At 42.4% G+C, this 24,391-nt stretch overlaps 1 protein-coding gene across 1 annotated transcript in view; it reads right to left on the bottom strand.

Moving 5' to 3' along the window:
- The window catches only part of INTS9 (integrator complex subunit 9), a 66,247-nt gene that overhangs the window by 6,274 nt on the left and 35,582 nt on the right, over window positions 1-24,391 (bottom strand). Inside the window, exons 11-14 of the mRNA XM_032184610.1 lie at window positions 24,212-24,272; window positions 16,096-16,267; window positions 10,833-10,957; window positions 8,884-9,051 (exon numbers count right to left, since the gene is read on the bottom strand). Of these exons, the coding sequence (XP_032040501.1) occupies window positions 8,884-9,051; window positions 10,833-10,957; window positions 16,096-16,267; window positions 24,212-24,272 (526 nt within the window). The remainder of the gene's footprint in view (window positions 1-8,883; window positions 9,052-10,832; window positions 10,958-16,095; window positions 16,268-24,211; window positions 24,273-24,391) is intronic.

Raw genomic sequence — 24,391 nt, 5'->3', positions numbered from 1 at the left:
CCAGCTTTCCGTTTGCTGGATCTCGGGACGCCTTTGCGAGATTGAAAAGCCCCCCACCATGCAGGAATAAGTGCTTCTTCCTTCCAGTCATCATCACGAGTCTCATGCTGGCATCAGGAAAGTCACGAAAGCAGAGGTGCCTGGCGCTGAGCACTAACAGCACATTAATCAGTCCCCTGCATATGGATGAGTGCTTGGGCTGCCTTGAGACAAACCTCTGTGGCTGCGTACGTACGTTGTGTGCTTCAGTGCTTAAATTCTCTCCCGTTAAGCAACGATTAAAAGAGGGACCGAGCAAAAAGCAAAAATCATTAATTCTCAGCCCTCTGAAACTGCAGGTGTTGGTCTCAGCTGCAACCGAGGGAAAGAGGAGTCAGCTGGGGAAGTTTTGTTCCATGATCAGAGCTGCCCACCTCCCTTCTTACAGGGTAAATACATTCCTACCGTACGCTGCAGCCGAAAACTTTCCTGTAGGATCGCGTTTTCCCCAACAAAATGAGATCTGACACATATTACGTGAGCCCAAAGACTGTTGCTAGCCTACCTACAGTTGTTTAAGCAGAAAAACAATGCACACAGGTCAGGCCACAAACTGAAGTCCCTACCAAGTCCTTCACTGTGGATAACTCTCCCCATACTTCAGGTCCTGTGCTGTATTCAGTCACCAGCCAAAAAAATCTCCTCTTGGCTACGAAGAGCTAACTGATGAGTGGCGATGGGATCTGAAACTCCTCCTGTCAAAAACAAATTAAGGCTGAACAGTTGGGTGAGATGAGCTGCATCTTCACCCTCCGGGACTGCAGTGAGCGTAAAGGAGCAGGAACACACCAAAGGTTACCAGTAATTAAAATCCCTCCAAGACCTGAAATGCAATTACTTGTAGGATAAATTACAGCACATGTATTTAGAAAGGGACAGAGCGGATTTTTTTACATCAGCATTTCAGCTCTGTTTTCCAGATTTGCAAATTGTCCGTAAATCATTAGAAGTAGGACCCAGAGTCACAACTTTGGATCAAACCAGAGGAATGAAAGACATGAAACAGAGCTGTGGCACCGCTGGGCAGGACAGACAGATTGTGAACTCACCACCTTGCAAATCTTTCGAAAAATAAAAGGAATAATGAAGTTGTAATACATTCTTTGGGGTTGGGATCAGTTTTGTTCAGTGCTTGTGCACTACCTAGTGCTCAGAAATCCTACTAAAGGGTCCATTAGAGAAGCTACTATGTAGTAGCAATATAGCAAATGGGAAGAAAATTAAAAGAAATCTTCAAAAATGATCACGTTCAACCAACATAACATCCTTCTCTGGTAAGACAACTGTCGAGGGAAGCACAGCAGCCACAGTTTGTGCTTCACTGGCAAGGCATCACATGGGAAATTACAAGCTGTGGATTTCTACAGCAGTCCTGAGGTAGGGAAAGTGCTGCTGAAAGGAAAGACGTCCCCAGACAACTACGAGGCTGTTGCTGCAATTCCTCAAGGGTCAGTCTTGAGCCTGTTCCCATCCAATTTTTATTATTGACCTTGGTACAGAAGAGAGAGTGTTCAGAAGGCCCCAGTGAAGTTTGTAGAAGCACCCTTAATGGAAAGAGAAGTCATGCCATCATAGAGGAAGAACCAGATGACCTCAGGAACTGGAGTCAGGAAAACAAGATGAAATTCAGCAGCATGAAATGCAAGGCCAGGGACTGGGCTAATATTGAGAATTTCTGCTGTGAGCTGCAGCTGCTGGAAATGATAGAGGTGAAGGGTCCACGTTTATTAGTCCATCCTGTGAGAAATGAGAGTCACAGATGTGACACAGCCATGAAAAAGCCAAATGCAACTCCGGAAAGTATCAGGTAGTTGTACCAGGAATGAACTACTGCTATTACATTGGGCCCAGCAAGATCTCATCTGAACTACTTGTAAATTATAGGTAATTTAAGTTCAAGTAAGGTATGCTGAAGGGTAAATTAGGGTAGGAGAAGCTGTTTTGTAAGAGGAAACTGAATTATCTTGGCTTCTTTAGCCTGGCGAAAAGAAAGCCAGAAGGGGAATTTGATTATTGCACATAAATACCACAGGGAAAACACCAAGAAAAGAGAAAATGTATTTATGCTAAAACATGATGTTAAGAGTAAGTATGTGCAGACCAGCCGTGAATACACGTGGGCTGGAAATTAGGATGTTTCTGGCCATCAGAGACTGTGGGGTTTTGAACAGCATTCTAGTAGGAACAGCAGGGGCAAAAGCCTTCACGATTTGAAGTCGGTGCCTTCCATTTTACGAGGAACATTTTAAACACTGTTCCTAACTATGGCTGGTTCTGGCCATATAACCCATGAGGGCTCATCCACTTCTATGTCCAAATGATTGCTTAAAGTCTTGGAGCTTGCCAGGTGTTAGGAGATTCCCACCTACATCATAGCACCTATAAAGGATCCAATTCTCATGTGACAGGAAAATATCCTCTCTGAATTATCAGAGAAACACAAAGATTTCAAGACCTTCCTCTCTTCACAGGGAGTCACCGGTTCCTACAGATTCTAAAAGTTTCAGTGAAGCTGTGATACTTTGTCTTCAGCAATGTATGACCAGAGAACAACCTGCCTCATCCTCCATCCTCCTCTCACACACATCGAACCCCGTTTGATACCCATTACACACAAGGGAGCACTCTCACAGTTTATCTTTAATAGGAACACTGTGCCCAAATACCCCACGTGCTTAAAATCTGTACAATACCCTTGCATTTACAAGCACTGAAGTCCTGTATAGTCAGTTTTCTAAACAGAATTAAAAAAACATTGTCTTTATCTTGTCATTTATTTTTATTCGGGTGACAACGTTATAGGAAAGGAAGACGATTTACCTCACCTCCTACCTCCCTGCCTCTTCTTATCCCTTCACTACTGAAATGCCAGCAGCTCTGCTGTCGAGTCACTGGAAACCAGACAGAGAAATGCACAAGAGATTATACTGTGGGCCAACGTATCACACAGCCTCAGCTTTGGCTTTACACCATCTGCTAAATCAGGCAGAGTCTGAGTGCAGCAAGTCTGCAAGGATCAGATCCTGCAGAGGAAACAAAAAGATGTGTGGTTATATATATCTGCACTGAAGGGAAAGGGTCTAGAAATTTAAATACGGACCAGGAAGCATATTAAACAAGAATGGAAGAGCTGTAGGATGGAAATTACTTGGGGGATCTTTCTAACAAGACTTAAAGGAACAAGGGCATTTCCAACAGAGAATAACAAATATCGTAGAACTAAGGGCATCTATAAAGTCATTAGTGGGTTATCTGAATGATGTCTTGTTGGGATTTCAGCCTCAGATTTTACCAAAACCAAGTGTTTTGAATGGGATGACAGGGCTGCTGAACAAACCCGAACTTCTCAGCCCTCTCAGTCCCTGTGGGTCTGCTACAATTCTCTCTGCAGCCCGTTTTAAAGTCTCATTAACTTCAGCGGCTGGCAGGTCATGCCATATAAATATCTAAATGTTTTGGTGTCATTGCTTGCTGTACATCAGCTTTACTCTTCCACTGAGCCAACATCTACTGGAGAAATAAAGTGGAGGCTGACGGGGTGTTCCTGGGTGTTTGGACAATGAAATAAATCCCTCCTTGGCCATGCATGTGGTCCAGGCAGCTGTTGTCCCTACCACTGCTTCTTGAATTTCTGCTCTATTATTTGAAAGTCCAGCTAATGGAGCAGAGATTCAGAGCAACGTGATGATTATTGCCCCAAAAGCGTGGAGATGAAACTGAAGGATGTGTCCTGAGCAACCAACAGGAAATAATTCTGGGTGGGATTATAAGAAGCAGTCACTAACCCTTGGCTTCTAGCCTCCAGCATGCCAAGGGACAGCCCTAAGGAGGTATTTAAGGAGTATAATGAAATAGATTTATGGCTGTTTAATGAAGCTCTTCCCCAGTATGCTGGGAGCAGGCAGGAAACAATTTTTTGAGGAACTTACAAGAGGACAGCGGAAGCCGGAACCATCAGGAGCAGAAATTAGCCTCAAACCTGAATGAAAAATGACAGGTAGGGCAAGCGAAGTTGCAAAATAGCTTCCAAGTAAAGGCAGGCAGCTTACGGATGTAAAAGATGAGTCATTTGAAAGACATAAAAAAGGCATCAATCAAAATATTCAAAATATAGTAACCAGGTCAGAATGCAACGTTGTTGAAGCATATTGGGGAAAAAAGAGGCAAGAGCCTGACTAGAAAAGAGTTACCTTACAGCCAGCCATCAAAAATGAGGAAGAAACAAACCCAGATATTAACGTGGGCTTGCAAAGCCAAGGTGGGAGTAGAAAAGCAAATCTGAGTTTCACTGATCTAAATAGAGCAATCTGTGGATGGGACTAAACAGAGAAAAGGTGCAGCTAAAAAAAAAAAGTGAAGGAAATGTGGGATAACATATTCAAAGCCCACAAAAGATGAGAAGAGGAGGAGAGGGAGGAGAATTCTCTGCAGAAGCAATGGGAGGCTGAAGGGCCAGGAGAGAAGAGGCATGGGAGTGAGGTGGGAGATGTTTTTTATGGAGAAAAGAAGAGCTGATTGCACTGAGCAGTGATGATGTAAATCAGGGAGACTGCAGGCTATGGTACTTCTGGTTTTGTCTAAGGAAAGGTTGGTAAAAAGAGGGACAAGAGCAGTTTCAGTGCGATGTCAAAGGGTGAAGGCCAAATTCAGAGAGGGCCTTTGCTGGAATGAGGCAGGGCCAGGCAATTTTACATACAGCGGATTCAGTGAGCTTGGAGCTGAAGGGAGGAATGAAAGCAGCACTAGCAAGCAGGATGGTTATCTTAATTTTATGTTATGTGAGACTGTGGCATCTTTATACAAGCAGGAATAGTCAGGGGAAAAGGAAAAGAAGTTTAGAAGACTGGATAACGTGAAGTCACCAAAGTAAGTTTGAGGGTTCAAAGAAACTTTTTAGAAATCAAACTTTTTAGTCCCTGAAACGTGGAATAAAGTTGGAGAGGTAAGATGGAAGCCATGTATTGCCTCTTTTTCTCTCAAAAAGGAATTGGCAAGATTCTGCGTGGAAAGAGAAGTCAAGACATGAAAAGGGAAGGCTGGAATGAAAGCTACATACTTATAATGGGCTGCCAAGTGGCTGGCTTCCTAATTCTTCTCTGCAATAGTTCCTCGTAATTTCACTTCATGTTGGGCTGTGCATTGCACAGTCATGCTCTCCTGTACTGGCCCATGTCCTGAAGAACTTGCAAATTGGGTATTTTAAAAACACAGCCCTCGGTGAAGTCGGTCTGCTGCTGAAGTCAAGTGATCCGCACCATTGTTCAGCTGTAATTAAACTGGAGGCACATTATTTGCTCAAACACCACTGTTTAATTTATCTGTTTGCTCCAGAAGGTGTTCTCCATTTTCCCATCGTTCTCCCGTGAATAGACAATGCCTAACCAATTTCCAGGAAGCAGCCTTTTTTTTTTTTTAGTATTATTTTTTAAAGCAAAAGTCAAATGCTGAGAAGAACAAATTAGTTAAAGCGTAAAGGCTTTTGCAATACCTCCGAGAGCCATCTCAGCCTGGTGCCTTGGGACTGTTCAAACCTTTCTCCAAACAAAGGTTGCTCCGAGTGTAAATCTCATTAAGATACAACCGCCCTGCTTGATCTGACTTTGCTTTTCCGGGATTGAAATGTAGACAAGCTCCAGCAGTATCAGTGAATTTGCATTAGTCTGACATGCCAGAACCTGAACCACTGATAGGGTTTTGGAAAGGGAATTTCACGCCACCACACTGACGGTCTGTAGTGACTAAAGCCACGCTGAGCCAACTGTTTGGGTTTTAAAAGCTCTAAGAACTGAGCCATGGGCTTGAACATGTAGCAAGGAGTGGATGCTAGGAGATCAGAACTTCACTGGTTGGTAACATGGTTTGGTTAATGCGTTTTTGACAAACAACAAATCTTCACAAGATACGCCAGGAGCTGTAAAATAACATTTCCAGTTGCCACTTGAGTTGTCACAACCCCAGAGCTGATGGCAGCTGATTTGAAACAAATGCCCAGAAATACCAAATACACAGAAAATCTGTATATTCAGGCACCACTAAAAAGTCTTCCCGGATGAAACTACTGAAAAGAGGACATAAAGCAGCAAATACTCTCCTTCAGGGAACCTCATCTATCATATTTGCAAATCTGTCTTGCACAACCCACCCAGCAGATAGGAAAATGACAGACATCTTTTTGACACCACTGGCATCAGCCTCTCAAAACCAACATCCTAATGACCCTCTGCACAAAGAGACAGACAGACAGGGCTCTTCTGCTGGGAGCGAGAATGAGGGAAGCCTAGCACGTCACCTAAAATTTATTTGGGAGGTAAGAATGTATCATTGTGGTTATTTAGGGGTCAGCATCAAAGACAATACAGGCCCTGGAAATACAGTCCTCTCTCGTCCTTCCCCAATTTATTTTAAAAATCAAACAGTGATCCTTTAGGATTGTGGCTGGTTGCACCGAACAGGAGAAATTATGTATTAATAATTCTCAGCAGTTATCAGCTATGCTGCTGAAACTGAGACCAAAGCCTGAAAGGGCAGGAGATGATGTACCATCCCTCCCATGCCTTATCACCACTCTGCAGGTCAAGCTGGAAGCAAAAACCAGCCTCAAACGGTGATGCGATGAACACCTGCTGAAAAAAGAGATTGTTCTGTGGAGACAGCCTGTGATCACTACAAATTTGGCATGACTATTCCTCTAACAAGTTCCCTTGGAAAGAATGATCAAGATCTCTTTTTCTGAGGGTGATTTGCATATCTCGGTGCTGGGGAATGGCATCTTGTTAACAGCTCTGAACCACAGCCTTGCATACCACCACTAATGGTCTGACTTTCAATGAACCCCCTGAGGCAAGCAAACACTACCCCCTAGGCACCAGAGGGGAAGGACAACAGCTTTCCTGAGTCTCAGAGAGGATCTGAGATATGTTTTTTAACCATTTTAATATGGTTTTTTTAACCATTTTAACCTTTTTAGGAGAGGTTACATGCCATGAAGCTTGTTGCATCAAGTTGATAGGTGCAGCTTTGGAAACCAGGGAGAGCACCTGGGCATGGGAAATAACAAGAGATGTTTCCACTCCCTGAGCAGACAGATAGCTTTGAAACTGGGACTCCTGCAGGAATATAATTTGATGTATTTGATAGAGGAGAAAAAGGGTCGTTTCTGTCAATATTTCTCTATGTACGTCTTTCTGCTCAAACACTGAGCTAAAGTGAATGCAGAAGACACCTGCTCTCCTTTTTCTGCATGCTTCTTTGAGACCTATTCCCACCTCAGTGAATAACCCATTGTTTACCATCCACCCTCCTCCAACATCCCAGCAGTTTTGGGAAGTGCTGTTATTTCCATGCACAGTTTTACCAACACGTATAGAAAGAATCTGTTCACTTCAGTGAGAGATGGCATCCAGAAGCCACTGGACATCTGGGGTTGAGAAACGAAGAGCATTTTCATACTGCTGGCTGCCAGTGAGGCTGAATCCACATGGCCTGTTGAGCCTCAAGTGTAGAGGATCTTGCTGCAAGCAGCCAAGCCAGCAAGTGAAGCACTGACTTGTTTCCTGATGCACTCCAGCCCCATGAGCATAGCGCTGCCTTCAGACTAACAAACTCTGCCAGGGAACTCTGCAGTCCTCACTTGTGTTTGTGCTCCCCCTTTCCAGCATCAGCTGCATTTTGTGTTTTAGACTTCCGCTAATCATACAAGAAGATGCTGACAGAGCAAGAAAGTGAATCTGCGACTCCCATGGACCCACCTAGCTATCTTTTAGACAACTCTCCCCCTGACAGGAACTCCAAAACGTATGAGGGTTGGTGAATGCTCATTTGTAGCATCTGTGTTAATCTGCATTCTGTTTGCAGGAAAAGCTGGTACCCACCCTCTTCACAGGGCTGACACGGGACAGGCTCACATACCAAGGCTCAATTACACCTTCACAGTTCAGGGAAAATCCCATAACTTCAGCAGAATCAAAATAGCAGCTACTCAGAAATAAAATCTGTTTTGGTCATGCCGGTGAAGGTAAGCCATGTTTTACTAGTCTTAGGTTTAATAGGATCCAATAAATATGCAAATTTCCAAAGCAATTAAATATACATGCCATGATGGAGTTGCATCCAAGTATATTTTCTAATTAAAAAGACCCTCCTTGTCTCTGGCAGTCCTCTAACCAGTGGGCTGGACAGGCTCCTAACAGAGCTGATGTGCAAAATAGGCACATGTGAAACGGTACAAATGGGTTTTAGGGACTGGCTGAGGGATTTTGTTACACGGGTACCGGTTCTGTACCTCACATTTGGCTTAACTAAGGGTACTTCCTCCCTCTACTCTCTGTTGAAAAGTGGATTCTCATATTCAGTGGTTTGCAAAGGGCAGTGACACCTGCTTGTAAAATGCCACTGGACACATTCGTGCTGATTGGATTGCCAAAAAATATTTTAAGATCATATCTGTTAGCAAATGGGTCACCCTTTGCATTGTGAACACACTTATATATGATTTAAGGGGTTGATAAATTATTAATAGATGTTACAGGCAGAAGTAGTCCACATTATAGATGGCTACAAGCAACCCATTAACCTGTTGGACATCAGGAGTCTGGAGGAATTAACCATTCACTGAAACTGCTGTAACACAAATGAGACATTTTACTACAATGTCTTTAACATCCAGCTGAATCCTGCTCCTCAAAGGAAAGAGCATTTCTCACAGCAGGTAAAGCTGGGGATGCAGAAAAACAACTTCTGGCTACTAACTCCCAATTTCTGACTCCTTTCCGTGCCCCTGTACCACCAACTCAAACTGCTGTTTGAGCAGAAGCCACCATCTTTCTCTCCCCTTTTGCTACTTACGTCTGGCATGATTTCAATCTTCTCGTAGCGTCGCTTGTAGGGCAGAGTCAGCACCTCTGCTCTGCGGTAGGACATGGGTGGGGGCTGGCAGTCTATCATCAGATCTGTGCGATGAGACTGGGTGGGCGGTGGCTGCGTGTACTGCTCCGGGCAGACCACGTGGAGAGGCTGGAAAAGAAAACCGTGGTGACTTACAGAAACGTCTGCTCGGATCTCTGCTCTGCCCTACAACAGCAATCGTTGCCACAAAGAGGTTTGCAGATTGACCTTAGCAAGATAACTCATTTGTATGAAAACAACATCCAGAAGATGCAGTACGGAAGGTCCAGGCAGGACTGGAACCAACTGCCCAAGGAGCAGGCGGTCTTTGCTCTGTATACAAACAGTGCCCTGAGTACCAAGACCCAAACTTCTATCTTTAATCACCACTTCAGTATCAGCAGGTATGTCAGCTGCCATACTGAGAGAAAAATCAACATGTTCAATAGTTTTTTCTTCCAAAGGCTTGTCATTTAAATTGGAAGCAAGCGACAGTAGTGGTGGGGACCATCACAAAATGGCACGGAGTGAGATAGACATATCAAAATGAATAAGATCTATTAATTCTATCAAATTCTATGATTCTAGATGTATCAAAACACAAGGCTGCAAATACATTAGCAAAACAACCAACTCTGAGTTTTCATAACCTGTCAGCAGTGTATTAACAAAGCATGAGCAGGCCGATTACGAGGATCACCCCAGGACTTAAGGAAGACGAAGGACAAAGAAGTGTTTCTGCAAACTGCAGAAGTTTCAGCATTGGAAACAGCATTATGCTTCAGCTGTAACATGAAAGAAGACACCTGTCAGAAAATAAGGCAACGTCAACTTCCATCAGTTGTGCAGTGACAAGCCAGGTCACAGAACAATGAGATAAGATGATGCAGGCATTGTTAGGAAGTTTGGAGGAACACGCATTTTTCTGTTTGACAAGCTGAAGATGGATCCAAGGAAAAAGCTCAGCCGGAAAAAATACCGGGTATTATTTTAATTATGTCATGAGTCTGAAAGCAAATTTCTGTAGGAACAAATTGGATGGATAAGGAGGGACCACTAAAGCCAAAAAGAGGCAAGGGGGGAAGCAGAGATGATATGGCAATTCTGCCCTTCTGCCTACACAGAAGAAGCCCAGATCTTGCAAGAGGAAAGCAGTGGATTTGGAAGAAACCTGAGAGAGAAACTCCAGAGCAGTGGTCCCAAAAGCAAGGGAAGGATCAACTGCAGGATTACGTTACAGCCATGGCGGAGATGGTTACAGCTGATGGTGCTGAGGATAATCAGCACCTGGAACCCTTACATTAAGGCTGTATTAAGACACAGAGAGGTTAAATTTTAAAGAAACGGGAGAAAGAATAAGGCAAAAAATAAGGGAAAAGGTGATTATTACTAAATATACCTAAAAAGGAAGAAAGGAATGTACACATCAGTTGCTCTGCAGCTTTTAGAGATCCTCCAGCCACTCTGTGCAGACACTGGCAGTCACTTCATACTTATTTTGGAGCAGGATGATAAAAGAGAGCTCAATCATGGGGACATGGTGGGATGAATCACCCAGCTGCAGCATCGCAATCAAGGGCTAGAAGCTTTTCAGAAGAGTTAGGGCAAGGAGGGAGGGGTGCGGGTATTGCCCTCTACGTTAAGAAATGGATAGATGGTGAAGAGCTGCCTCTGAAAAACAGCCACAAACAGGTTGAGAGCTTGTGGGTAAAAATAAAGGACTGGATTAATTAAAGGCTACCTGGTGGCTGGGGTCTCGTATAGTACGCCTGATCAAGGGGAGCCTGGTGACGAAGCCTTCTTGCTTCAGATACAAGAAGTATCGTGCTCACAGGCTCTCATCCTGATCAGGGACTTATTTTACAAGAGTGTGTGAAGAAACGTAAGAAAAGGCAACAAAAATTCATTACCTGGACTTCTTTGAGTAATTTAGACACCTGAATAAAATTCAGTCTTGTGTCAATGGGGCAGTAAACACATTTCATGGCCAAAGGTTGATAAGGAGCCAGGGCATCCAGATAAGAGAAATCCGGTTCTGAAAAGAGAAATGTTGAAAATACTGAATGCCTACTGAGAAAAAAATGGCCCGGTTCCTGTCTGATCCCACCTTCCAGTCTAGACAAGCTGTTGTTGAGCAATGTTAATTCTGTTATAGATTTCTTTTCCCTTCTTCCTTCCCCCATCTGATATTTTCAGTTAATTTGATGAAAATTATGCCCACAATTAGTCTTACCTTAATCAAGCAACAGAGCAATACTATTTCATTTAAACACATTATTGCATGATTTTTATAACAAATTTAATCAGGACAAAAACATCATCTCTTATTTTTAATCAGATCCTGTAAAAGAAGGCAAGATGTATAAATGTTTGGTATTGCAAGGTAACCCAAATGTCAGCTTGTTTTTCACTACGACACAAATGCAGCACAAAGATTGTATCTTGATAAACCCGTACAAATGTCCCTTGCTGCAGACACATCACCTCCCAACTTCCCTTTTTCCTTATGGTACTTTTTTTTAATTTTAATCTAATTCTCAGGTTTAGGCTGGTGGAAAACACGGGGTCTACGTTTTAAGATAACCAAAGAGGATCTGTAGGGTGCTGCTCTCCCACTGAAGCAAGAGGTAATTGGGATGCTTATAGTTATGCCAGCAGAGCCAGGCCAGTATGAACTGAAGGCTGCTCCTTTTAGGGGCTACCCTAAAGCTGAGATGGGCTGTGATAACGTTATTGGAACCTTTATTAGACCCAGTAAGTCTCTTTCCCTTTGTATTTTAGGATTGAAAATGAGATTAGTGGTTTGTCCAGGAAAAGTCGTGCACCAAATGTACTTTTACTCACACAAAGTAATAAAACAGCTAGAATATTGTTTTTACCATTTATCTGTGAATGAAAAATGCAAGGTCTGATACATGACACAGTGTAGGACACATCTACTTGACTCTGGTGACAACTGACTGAATGATGTGGAAAAGTTTATGCCATTGAATTGTAGAATCCTAGAATGACTTGGGTTAGAAGGGACCTTAAAGGTTATCCAGCTCCAACCCCCAGCCATGGGCAAGGGACACTGTCCACTAGATCATTAGCTACTTGACATAATTGTTGGATAAATTGCATAATGGGAATGCTAAAAAAAAAAAGTCGGTATGAGTTTGTTAAGTACAGAATGGGAAAAAGAGAAGGGGGTACAAGAAAGACTTATCTGCTAGGCTATTCTGAACTATTATATTTATATTGTGAACTATTATATTTACCCTGTGAGACCAGGATATAGCATCAACCAATAATACAAATGTTTGGAACTGTCAAAGGGGAAATTTAGCTGGGTTTGAAGCAATTGTTAGTGTAACTGCCTGGGAACATTGAAGAGAAATATTAGCAAAAAATGATAGTTGTAGAAGAGCATCTTACTGGATGACCCGAAAGCCATGAATTGGCAACAATAAAAATATACTGGGCAAAAAGCCTGCTAGGTAAAAGCAGGTGTGTGAGTCCAAAAATATCAATATAAAAAGAGTCACTTAGTGCCAGTAAGTTTAACAGCAATGAATAGAAACTTAGAAATAAGAATCCTTGCACAGTAGCTAGTTGAATGATGATCAGTAGTCAATTAGGCTTAAATCAGAGGACATTTTAAAATACACTGGGGAAAGAAAGAAAACAAGGCAGGCACAGGTTCTCTACTAGAGCTATACAACAAAATTGCACGTAGTAAATTAAAAAGTTATCAGATGAGAATTTTTCCACCCCATCTGGTGTTGTAGGTGACACAAGGATTTGACTGCTCGTTTTGGAGGATGAGGCAGCACCTACTCAAACTGAGTATTTTGCATCAATAAGCTCAGATAAGCTACACACGTGGACTTTTTATCTAAGTGTCCAAAATGGCATCAAATCTATGGTCCCTCTGAACGACTAATAAGAACAGAAGTAGCCATGGAAAAGTGAGAAATTGCAATGCACAAATTCTAATGCAGAAATTGTAACTCTAACACGGGACTTCCAAAATTTGAACACATACAAAACACAACTTGAGCTTCTTACAGTGAACTTGTGACATGAAGCAACTGCTGTTTTGAAGATACCAAAAAAAAAAAAGGAATTCAACTGTGTGATGGAAGACAGCACTTGTCAAGGTTTCGTATTGACTTTTTTTCCTGAGAGAATTACAGACCTTTAGCTTTTTCCCCAAGACATCAGATTTACCACTGTGTGACACCGAGCAACAAAATCTTCCTCTGTACAGCACTAATGTGGCACGCACGAGCCATTTTAAGATCTCCTAGGGAGTTAGTTTTTAAAGCATTGCTGTTATCAGAGAGAGAGCAAGCAGCAGAACTCCTTCTACCATGTTTTCTTCCAGAATTTCTTTGTGGCTTACCGGTATTCGATATTTTTAATCGATAATCTATTCAATACCGCTTGAGCTGTAACATTTGCAGATGACACAAGCAAGCAGAGCAGCACCACGGCTCCCTCACAGCTGGTGTCCTGGCTGTTGGCTGCAGCTGCTGGTTCAGTCTGCTTTCTCTTCTAGTTGTTTTTCACATTACAAATCAGAAAGGTGGAGACCACCTAGCTCCTGTGGACTGAACGAGCACTGTCATCATTACTGACTGCCTTGTAGTTTCAAGGTCCTAATCACTAGAAACTTGTAGCCTTCGACAGGAAAAGCTAGAATATGACCTGCTACCACCTGCTTCAACAGACCAAACTTCTTTCATAACTACAGGGGACTTTATCTCAAAACAGGAGAAGCTAGATAATAATATAAATCCTGCAATGCGATGGAGGTGCTTCAGCTTTCCACTGGAGTTATTAAGAACAGAAGAATTTAATCTGCTAGGAACTTCTGTAGCCACAGAAGTCTTTGTTCCAGCTAAGATGGCCACAAGGAAGCAGGAACATCCTGCTGAGTGTAGATGCCTGCAGACAGAGATAGACACTGCAGACAAAAAGCCACAGACGGGCAAATTTAGGTAACAAACCTGAATTCTTAGTGCCGGCAGTCACTGAGCACTCCAAGGTCACTGCAGCCAAAGCAGATCTCAACTGAAGTTTTGCAGGAAGTATAAACTGGGAATGAACCTCAAAGACCATGACCTTATGTATCCACAGGTTGGTACGACCTCCGTTCGGAAACCTTAACAGCTTGCCAGTTCTAACAGCAGTCTGCTCTATTTCCTCATTTCACGGAAAAATTACTTTTAAATATGGAAAGATCAATTACCTGTCCTTACAAGAAGGCACAGAAAAAGACTTTTTGCCATTAAAGACCGGTTTCCAACACCCTGGCTGATAGTGGGGAGCACCTTCACAGCATGATTAACACCAGCAATTTCCTGAAAATTCATGAAATGCACAACCCAGCAGAGGGTGTACATGCTGTGGTTTTAATTGAAGTCCCAACTGAAGTAAGGTTCACTATTTCCAAAATAACGCTTGTCTACACAGCAATTTAACCAATTACTGTAATTAGGGCATGTTTCCTGCAACTACCCCAAAGGGCAGGAGTGATGGGTACTGGAACAGCTACGTTAGTGCTGTGGTATCATGCACCATTCTCCAGAATAAACACAGTCTTTATATTTAAGTGTCTTACCTGCTCATCTGGGACTCCCTTGTATCTTCCCTCTCCTTGCAATGGTACTAATTACACACTGCTTTATGTCTACCAATATTCTTTCCAAACTGTTTTAACAATATTATGATCCTGTGACATGATTTCGTACCAATATTGTGAAAGAGTCAAAAGGACTTGCCCATCACTATCCTGAAGTCTACAGCTAAAAAAAAAAAAAAAGGAAAGAAATACCTCTACCAGCCCTATCTGCTTTAGGACGTTGTGTGCTTTCCAGCAGTCCTATTCACTTAAAAGAGGAGAAAAATAAGCTTAACAGTGGGACCACCCCATCGTGCCCTTGCTGTGCGAGTAGGTTTGATCAATTACTCAGAGTTCTCCTTCCCATTTCTCATTACTCTGTCCTCGTCCAAAATCCACGTCTTTTTTTTTTTTTTTTTAATCTGGCTGAGAATTGTGTATAAGACTTCTCCCTTCTCCCAATTACAATAGAGCTCTTTCCGCATAAAATCAGTAGCACTGGCTCGAAAGATGATTTCCCTTCTCGTGTCTGAACAGTGCCCACTGCAGGCTCTGTTCGGATGACACATTGGGTATAAAGAGCCTCGAGGCACTTGGACAGAACATCAGTTTGAGGGAAGGCATTGAAGTATTTCTAAAGAAGATCAAACTCTAGAAGATACTCCCTTTGCTGGGTCTCTCAGAAGCTTTATGTTCTCTCTTAAACACTTCATCTTGCTGTTAATGACTGCCACGGTCCCAGGATGCGGCTGCCCTGTGGATCAGTGACCACAGTTCAGTCTGAGATGGATAAGGATTGATCCATTAAATCCATTAAAATTAGGAACATACCGGGAGATGTGAAGGAACTTAAAGGATGGTCCTGTTGTGCCCCTGGCAGCCTGAGTTACTGAGAAAGGAAACAGCTCCCCAGGTTCTTAGCTGGAGCCGTACCTTCAGCTTCAGATACGAATGTGGCTGTCAGCTAAAAGGTGTCTGGAAAAAAAAAAGCTCAACCACAAGGCAGCGATGGCATAGATCACAGCTGCCAGACCTGCACGGGGTGCTCTCTTCCGAACCAGCAGACATGTCAGAAGTATCTTTAGGAACAGACAGGTTGTACAAGCTTACCGAAGAGTCAAGCCTGAGTCTGAGGTTTTGCAGAAAGGGAAGGAGAAGATATGAGGAAAGGTTTGTCATTCCAATGGGATACGGGGAAGTGTTTCTCCCTTCTGACCAGCATCAGTTAGGTCTTGCCTGGGTTTAACTTGCAGCCAGCTGCTTTTAATCCAAAAATTAATTTCCTGTAGGCATTTTACCGCTGTGCACAACAAAGACTTTTCTTAGAAATGGCAAGGATTGACTCTGCACGGCAAAGGTTGGCTCTGCAGGGCTAAAATGAATTAAATGGCACAATAATTACATTCGTCACTGCACTCAATCCTGGGGTCTTAATTTAAACGAGTTCCTACCAAAGTCAGGAACTTCTGCCCCAGAACAAATGAGCAAAGCCCCTAGGATTTGGCTAGTTCACCAGAGTGTGCAGCCTATTGCTAATTCAATAATGATAACTGCATTTCACTTACCTGTGAATATAACAGTGTTCAAGCTGGATTTTCCCCATAACTCCATGAAATGAACCACGTCCCCAAATCTCAGAGAGGGATGTCCAGTAAACACCACACACGGCTGCTTGAAGTCATTACTGAAGTCTCCGTGGATGCTGGGATAATGTTTTAATTTGTTTGTCTGAATGAGCTGAAAGAAAAAAAAAACAGAAATTCAGACATTACACACATTTCATGCCTCTGTGCATGTATTGATGTGCAATTAGGAATATTCCACAGGTTGTTTATAAGTCATCACAGAGTCCCTTCCTGCATAGTCCTGAGATTTTCCAGCAAATTTAGTCGTTACTGTCCTAAATGTTATGAAAAGGAAGTTAGAGCATGGAGCCAGGTGCCTCCAAATCTTTCCTCTCCTTTCTTTGGTACCAGCAGTATGGTAACGGAGAAGAAACTCTGCAAACATTCCCTGCTTGCAGTTTCCTGGAGTGAACAGAGTGCTCAGCTGCCAAATTCAAAATAAGCTACTTTTTCCCCCTCTGCCATGTCTACAAAGAGCTCTGGGCACTGATGTTTAACCTCGTTTTCTTACATCACCCTCGTACCAGGCAATTTTGCCCTCGGTGGTATGTTGTTGTGAGTTTCGCTGCTGTAATGGGTTCAAACAAAGCCAAATCCCCTGGAAAAGCAGAAGGAAAAATAGACTCTGACTTTTCCTCCCTTAACTATCATTGAAATTAGTAATAACAAATGAACAAAAAGAAGTACTTGTCGCTAGAGGTGGAAACCAGAGTGTGCTGTGCATGCAGAGCAGATTTCTTTACTAAGGTGGGGAAGTTTAGTTCTCAAGGCACTCTTTGAAGAAAAATTTTGCTTTATTTCTCCTGCCTCTGGTCTCTAATCTGTAAAACAAGGTTCAACGCAGACAGCAATTTAATAGACTAGCGTGTTGTGCACTTCCATGCAATATTTTCCCAGTCTTTTCTTAGCAGGTATATGCTCCCAGCCTTGGCTTGACAATAATTTTAAGCATGGTTTAAATTTCAAACATGGCTTTAAACATGGTTTCCTCGAAAGTATGTGGTTTAAGGCAATGAAATCACATGCTGAAAACTGAAAAAAAAAAAACACACAAGGAGCAATGCTCCCTCTGCCAGCCAGTTTTAAAGGAGGCAGGACCCTTCATCAAAGATCCCTCCATACATTACTGCCTCCTGCTATGAGGTGCAACATGGCCCAAGCTACAGAATTCACATATGTGGGGTTCAGCAACACATTTCTGCAGCTGTTGCATGGTGAAACCCCGGACAGTGCCACTAATTAGCAAGCAGCATGCTCTTCACTACAAGTCGTAACACGATGCCCACATCACACCTTTCTAGCAGAAATCCCTGCCACTCATAACATTTCTCTTTGTTTTAACATACTTGATTTTCAAAAAATGAGCTAAAAATGAACTTTATAACAAGCAACTTTTCTGGTCTCTCAAACCTGTAACTCATCTTTCCAGATCCTCTTCTACTTGCTTCTTTTTACCATGTTAGTTCTAACTCAAATTGTGTCCCAACATGGAAATGAAGGAAAGCTGATAAATCTGGGATGTCTTCAAGCCTCTTTGCAACAAATGCACAGCCCAGAACTTCACAACTTAAGGTTATCATCCAGTTAGGTACTTAATTGAATTCAGCCTCACTGAACAGAATATCAACCCCATTATACTCCCATTCTGGCTGTCACTACCCAAAGGTATGTTGTGGTGCTAGAACAGGTAGTGTACAAAGTTAACCTCAATACCTTTATCTATAATATAAAGTTGGTTGCACATAGCTGCAAATATTCTTTCTCCTTCGCATCCTTGAGTGTGATCCCCTTCAAGTTCCTTAACAGCAAATATTTTGCTGTGATTTTGCATGTGACTTCGCACACATCCCATTTAAAACTGCTACCTGGTACCCAGATGACTGGAATCGAAGGGGATGGGTAGCATTCCTTCTGGGGGTTGGCACAAGTTGGAAACTGTAGGTTTCCACAGTAATACAGCCCGTTATTTCCATGTGGATCCTTGGATCATGAAGGAAGAAGCTGGGGCACTACGCTGTCTGCAACTTACTAGCAACGTCAAATTTCTATTTAGTCTTCCAAAGGGGAAATTGAAAATATATCCAATAATGCTCTGGCAGTCAACACGCACTCCGTCTTATGAACGTTCCTGCAATTAAGACTAATAAAGATTTCTGATTAACACATCTGGAGTGTAATAGCTAGAATCTGAAGTTAGCTCCAGTAATAAAAACTGTGCTCCTTTTATGTTTATAAACATAAAAGCTGTATTCTCCTCAAAGCACTATGGCAGCTTCAAGTCCCTTCCTATTACTTTGACTAGAGACACAGGATCTCTAATCTATTTTAGGACCTCGGCTTCTCTGTGTGTGCTCATTTATTTATTTATTACTTTATTCTGAGCGCCAAAACATTGAGCATAATGTTGGGGTGCATTGCTCCTAGCTGGCGTGCTAACTCAGGATGGAAAAGGGAGATGTTGAATCCTCAGCACCATCTCCTCAGGCATGCTGATTTCTTCTTTTTATCTTTTTTATTATCTTAGAAGATTTTTTATGGTAAGTCCACAGAAGCTCTGTACCGTACCTCGTAATCTCCAATTCGCACAGCTGGATGTGGCAGGGGTGAAAGGCTACCTACACAAGTTTAGAGACACTCTACTCACTCCAGCGATAAAGCAGCTGGTGGATTTTAGTATCTGGAGCAATATCTTTTCTAATTACCCTCTCAAAAATATATGGAGCTGAACCTGCGAAACAGGTCCAACAAAATTTCACAAATCATTAAAGGGACTAAATCTGTAATGATCTGTGCAGGTTTTTCACACAACCCCTCTCATCTGTAGTCACTGCTGTGCCACGTTCACAACTCCAACCTGCACCAAGACGGGGCCGGGACCAGTACCTGGCATTTAGCCAAGCCCTATTTTCCAAATAAAACTGATTTCTGGAAACAAGAAACAACATTCAGAGCGTGTTCCTACATAAAGCACGGTTATTGACTGAAAGCTTAAGAGACAGAGGATGGCAAAGCACTGAACTGAGACTAAGCATTGCTGTGTTTTTTTTTGTTTTTTTTTTTTGTTTTTTTTTTTAAATCCCAAATGGTTACGATTCCCTTTAAAGCAGTAGATTTGATTTACAGGGTCAGCAACAAGATTTATTCTGTTTATCCTATAAACAGGATAAATCTCCAGAGCCTTTGTGTATCCTTTGCTGAAGTGAGCCAACATACGCTGCTATTTACTGTGTGTGTTTGTGTGCATGTGTTCTGGACCCAGAATTGGGAACAGATCTGGTTCTTCTCAATGAATGAGTGATGCACGGCTTACTTCGCCTCCCTCACTCCTTTCGTCAGACCAGTGCTAACAGGGGCCTAATTCTGTGTAAAACAAGACAAAATGTAACACTAAACAACCACTTTGCTCCAGGTATTTATTGCTTTAAATGTGATATGCAGGGACTGGTGTCTGGAGGAGGGAAGTAAAGATGAAGAAGACAAATGCTAGCATTTAAGATCACAGAATCAATATTACTCCCACCCTGGCTATTTTCAGTCAAAAAATAGGCTTTTCCTAGCCATTTCTCCTTGATGTTGCTAAAAGACTCTTATGAAGAGGAGAGTAAATACAAATTCTTCCTCCACCAGCAAATACTGATCCATATAAATTACATCTTAAATATTTCTGGTGCAGCCTTTTAGAGAAATGTTGTGAAGTCTGGATTCACTTACTTATCTTACAGCCTGGAATTAGCAATGTAAACATTAAACAGAGAGGAAAAGGAGTGAAAGCTTCTCATTTTGCTTTGTGAGAACAATTCAGCTCTTCTTTTATAAAGCCTCTGCCTCCACAAAAGGGGCAGTGCAGAGTGTACAATCCCTGGTTCCTGATAAAATGGTCAGAGAGATGGGCTAATTCCTTAGCTGTGGCTGTGTTGGGATGGATGTACCCATACCCTCAGGAAACTTGGTGAAACACTCTCAGCTTTGTTCTGGGATACCAGATTAACATTTCTAACCCAAACAAATTACTAATTTATGTTCCACAGCACTTCAGCTGGCCATTGTGGAGCCTTAAGGTTATTTAAACGCTTGGCTTATAACTGATGCTCTGCCCTGGATGTGAAAGTTACCTTGTGAAATGTATTTGTGTAAACTTATAATATGAAATGTCTTCCTTGGCCAGCCGCTGGATTGCCAAGCATTTGGGAAGTTTAGCTTTCAACTTTGCAGAAGCTTCCACCATTACTTCAATTTGAGCTCCTTCTCCTCTCTTCCCCATCATAATACCTGCTGGTGAAAAATTGAATTTTGATTGTTGTCTAAGCATAGGGGAGAGCAATCCATGGAGTGATCCATCCCTTCCCTAACTTCCTCTACTCCATTTCCCCAGTTTTCCTTCTGAGAAATCACTGGCTGGAATTTAGTTTGACTCTGGATCCTAACTTCCCTCCAACAGTGTCACAGCAACTCCAACCCCAGTGATCAACGGGAAATTTCTTTAAAACCAGCCCCTTTAGCTAGCACACCAGTTAAAAGTCTGCAGTTGAGAATTCAAAAGCTTGTTTGAGAATCTGGACACCCCGTTCATTTGAACTTTAATAAGAATTGATGCTCAAATTCCACCTAAAACAGGGAATTTTGAATGAACTGCCTCCCCAAACCAATAAATTCTACAGAGTGATTGCATGGGAGGAGATACGATGAACACCTCCTACTACACTAAAGCAGAAGTAACATGGAAGGAGTAGAAGTGTTTTGGGTTCTCTGCAGAGCTGAACAGTGTGGCTGGCGTTATTCACCACAGCAGAACAAGGAATGAGTTCAGAGCAGGTAACATAAATCCCAACCTGGAAAACTTCCATGCGAGGAGAAGGAAAAGCTTCAAACAACTTAGTAGGGAGCAAAGAGTAAGATGAAATTGTTATAGAGAAGACAACGATATTTATCCTCTTGTAACAATAGCTACAATACAATAACAACCACTGGAACTCATTGCTGCAAGAGACTCTACCAACAAGCCGGGGGACTTCTTCCTTGCTTGTTTCTAAATCTTGTTTATACAGCTAGCATCAAATATCAGGGCCAGAGAGCGTGCTGGGCTGGACATGTTCCTTGGATAATTAGCAGCTTACATCCTGGCCTGTCCCTCTTTGATGTATCACATTATTAATGCTTGATAATAACTAAGAGGCAGGTTTGAGTAATTCCCTATTTTCTTCCAACAAGTGAGCACGAAGCACGTCTTTTCACGATGGGCAATTTACACACAGTACGTAGCGCAAGCCTACCATTAATTTGAAAGAAGTAAGGCAATTCTCCACTAACAACCCATCCAATAGACACGATCGCTCCATGTCTGCTTCTGAGTCTCATTAAAAATTTCCTTGAGTGTCAGTGAGCAAAGCTGCTGATTGAGAGGCTGTGGAGGCACAGATTTCAAACGAGAGGGTTTACTGATGACAAAAAGGCCGACTGCTGGCTATGGCTCTAGCCTAATAACAAGAAGCCATGAGCTCAAGTCCATGCTCCCTCCTAGACTGATGGTATGGCCGTGGCCACATTATTCAGGCCAGGTCTATATTAAGACCATTCTGCTTGGCAAAATTACCCCTGTGCTGTGTGTCAGTCATTTCTATAAATCTCAACATGTTTTGAGTGTTTAAAACCAAACCGTGAATCTCACAGAACAGAGAGGAGCAATACGATCTGGTGTTCTCAAGCGTGTCTAAACTTCTCTGAGTTATTACCTTAGGAAAAGCACTAAATGGAATTAATAGCAGGCTCGGTCCTCCTTTGCCTAGGCATTACTTGGCTTGGGGTTTCCTATTAGCCAAGCTTTTGAAAGAGTGTTGCTATGTGCCTAGGGCCACTGCCTGCCATCATACAAATTGTTTTTGCAAAGCACCGGTATATATCAGGAATTAAAAATGAAAGGAACTAGCACGTCATTTAGTCCAACACAAGGCAGGGGGGCAGTGTAGGTTTCTCCACTTGCCAGTGTTTAGAAAGCAGCTGGAAGCGAGCCCCCAAACAGATCCTCTCTGTGGCGTTCGATGACGTGCTGTGAAACGTGCAGTACTTACTTCAGACAGCAATTCAGCACTGGAATGCCTAAGGGTATTTAATAGTTTAATAATTTAACAGCATTTAATAGTCACTTAATAGTTTGGGAGCCACAAGGATGTGGATGCACACCGCCTGGTGTCATTTAGCACATTTAAGGGAACCCTTAGGCAAAAATGTAGGAAGCTTAGGGATGGCTCCCTAGAAATGATATTCATGGGTCTAGAGAAAGCTGTTTGTGCATCTCAGGATAAATCGTCCCTAGCTTTGTGGGTTATAACATGTATGATTTGGCCTTGTCAAGCAAAGCCTGTACCTGTAACAGTCACGTTATTCCCTCTGTGCTCTTCATTTTGTCATGAGGAAGCCAATCTGTTATCCACAGCTCGGAGTCTTTTCCTAGATAATTACCTTGATCTACACATGGAGCACTGAGCAATGCCTCAACAGATAAACAATAATTTGGCAAAATCTCATTATCAACAGGCCTCTGGAGAACATAAAATGTCCTAAAAATTAGAGGACACAGTTATCACTCTACAAACATAAAGACCCGTCATGTCCAATGGCTTAATTAATCCACCCTTTGACAGCGCATGTTTGGCTTCTCATTTTTGGAAGGGTTTTCACTTAAACCTGCCAGTTCCAGTGCATATTGTGAAGTACAATTTTGAAGCAATGCTTTTGGTAAAACACAGGAGTCGGTGAAACCAAAGATACTGTGGATCAGCAAGAACAGCGTGGAAAGCAGAAATGCAGGGGAAATTAGAAAACATAGACAACATGGCTACAGAGACTTCTATGCAGAGATCAGGATTTGGGGCTGATTTATTGGTGTGAATGAGATTTTTGGTTACAAGAAAGGTGTGCCATCCAGCCTGCATTATTCTTGGAAACAGATTATTCATAATTCATTGCATATCCTCCTTGAAATGCATTCAAGCATGTGGAAAGAGCGAGGGTTTCTGGTCAGATCCTACTTCTAACGATGCCCTTGAATCACCTACAGATGATATATATGATGGGCAATGGCAACTACCAGAACAAATCCCTGGACAAGTTGCCCCAGAGGAAAACAAAACAACGCCTGAAAGAGCATTTCATCTCTTAAACCTGCAATGGCTACTCCACATCCTATCTAACAGTTTTGATCTGAGGAACTAAGAGAGCCAGTTTTCTGAGACTGCATGCCCCAAGTGGTTGACTGTCTCACAGGAGCAGGATTTAGCCAAAATTATTTCTCAGTCCCATCTCTTCGTTTCCCAGCCTGCTTCCCACTTACTTCAGTCAGAAATCTACCTGTTCCCAGTAGAGGAAATACCAGATTTCCTTTCTTGATAAGAGAGATAACTCTGAAGGCATAAATGTTTATTTATTGTCCGGATGGCAGGAACTTCCCCTCAAACTATGTGTTTTGATGCAGGGTACATCCCCCCACCTTACTCCTCTTTGCTTCACAAAAATGCTAGCTCAAGTCATTTCATGTAAAATTGCCACTGACACCACTGAGTACCACAAGCTTTAACTTTCTTATATCACCTCCCTAATTCAAGATACCAGCAGACAACATGGTGCCTGCTTCAGCTGAGGAGGCAGGAGCTGGGATGACTAAGCTGACTCTGATAACCAGCTCTTAGTTTTACAGACTTTGAAATAAACTGCTTGGACAAAGGGAATATTTGTGGTTGCAGTCTGATAAGAGCAAACATTCGTCCATGTGTACGCCAGATAGCCTTCTGCGGGGGAGGTAGTAAAACAGGCAAGCGTATGTAAGTTATACGCTGAAATAAACACGGTGATTATTTTTGTGTTGAGGGAACACCATCATTCATTCCTCCCCCATGTTCCTAAATTAATCAATGGAAAGAAGAGAAAAAAAATCTTGCATGAATAATGCCACAAAGCTATGGAATAGGCATATCACCAGAAAAACAACAGCCACACAGGACTGTGTTCCAGAAACCCACTCGCTCTGAGATCTCAGCAAACAGCAAGACCGTGGTTTACTTACCTCAGCATGGGGAAAAGGAGGTTCTGGAAGATATACCTTTGTTTGTTTGTTATGACACAACCTTTACAAGAAAAGGAAAATAAGCCGGGTTAGAGAGCTGCAGAACATCCTGCAGTATCTGCTGCCATCTACTGTTAAAACTTTTCCTGGAGAAAGCCATTTCACGTCTGTGGTATCAGG

Source organism: Aythya fuligula, chromosome 3, assembly GCF_009819795.1.
Source record: "Aythya fuligula isolate bAytFul2 chromosome 3, bAytFul2.pri, whole genome shotgun sequence".
NCBI classification, from domain to species: domain Eukaryota; kingdom Metazoa; phylum Chordata; class Aves; order Anseriformes; family Anatidae; genus Aythya; species Aythya fuligula.
The sequence above is the reverse complement of the archived record's forward strand: the minus strand, read 5'-3'. Positions and strand labels throughout refer to the sequence as shown.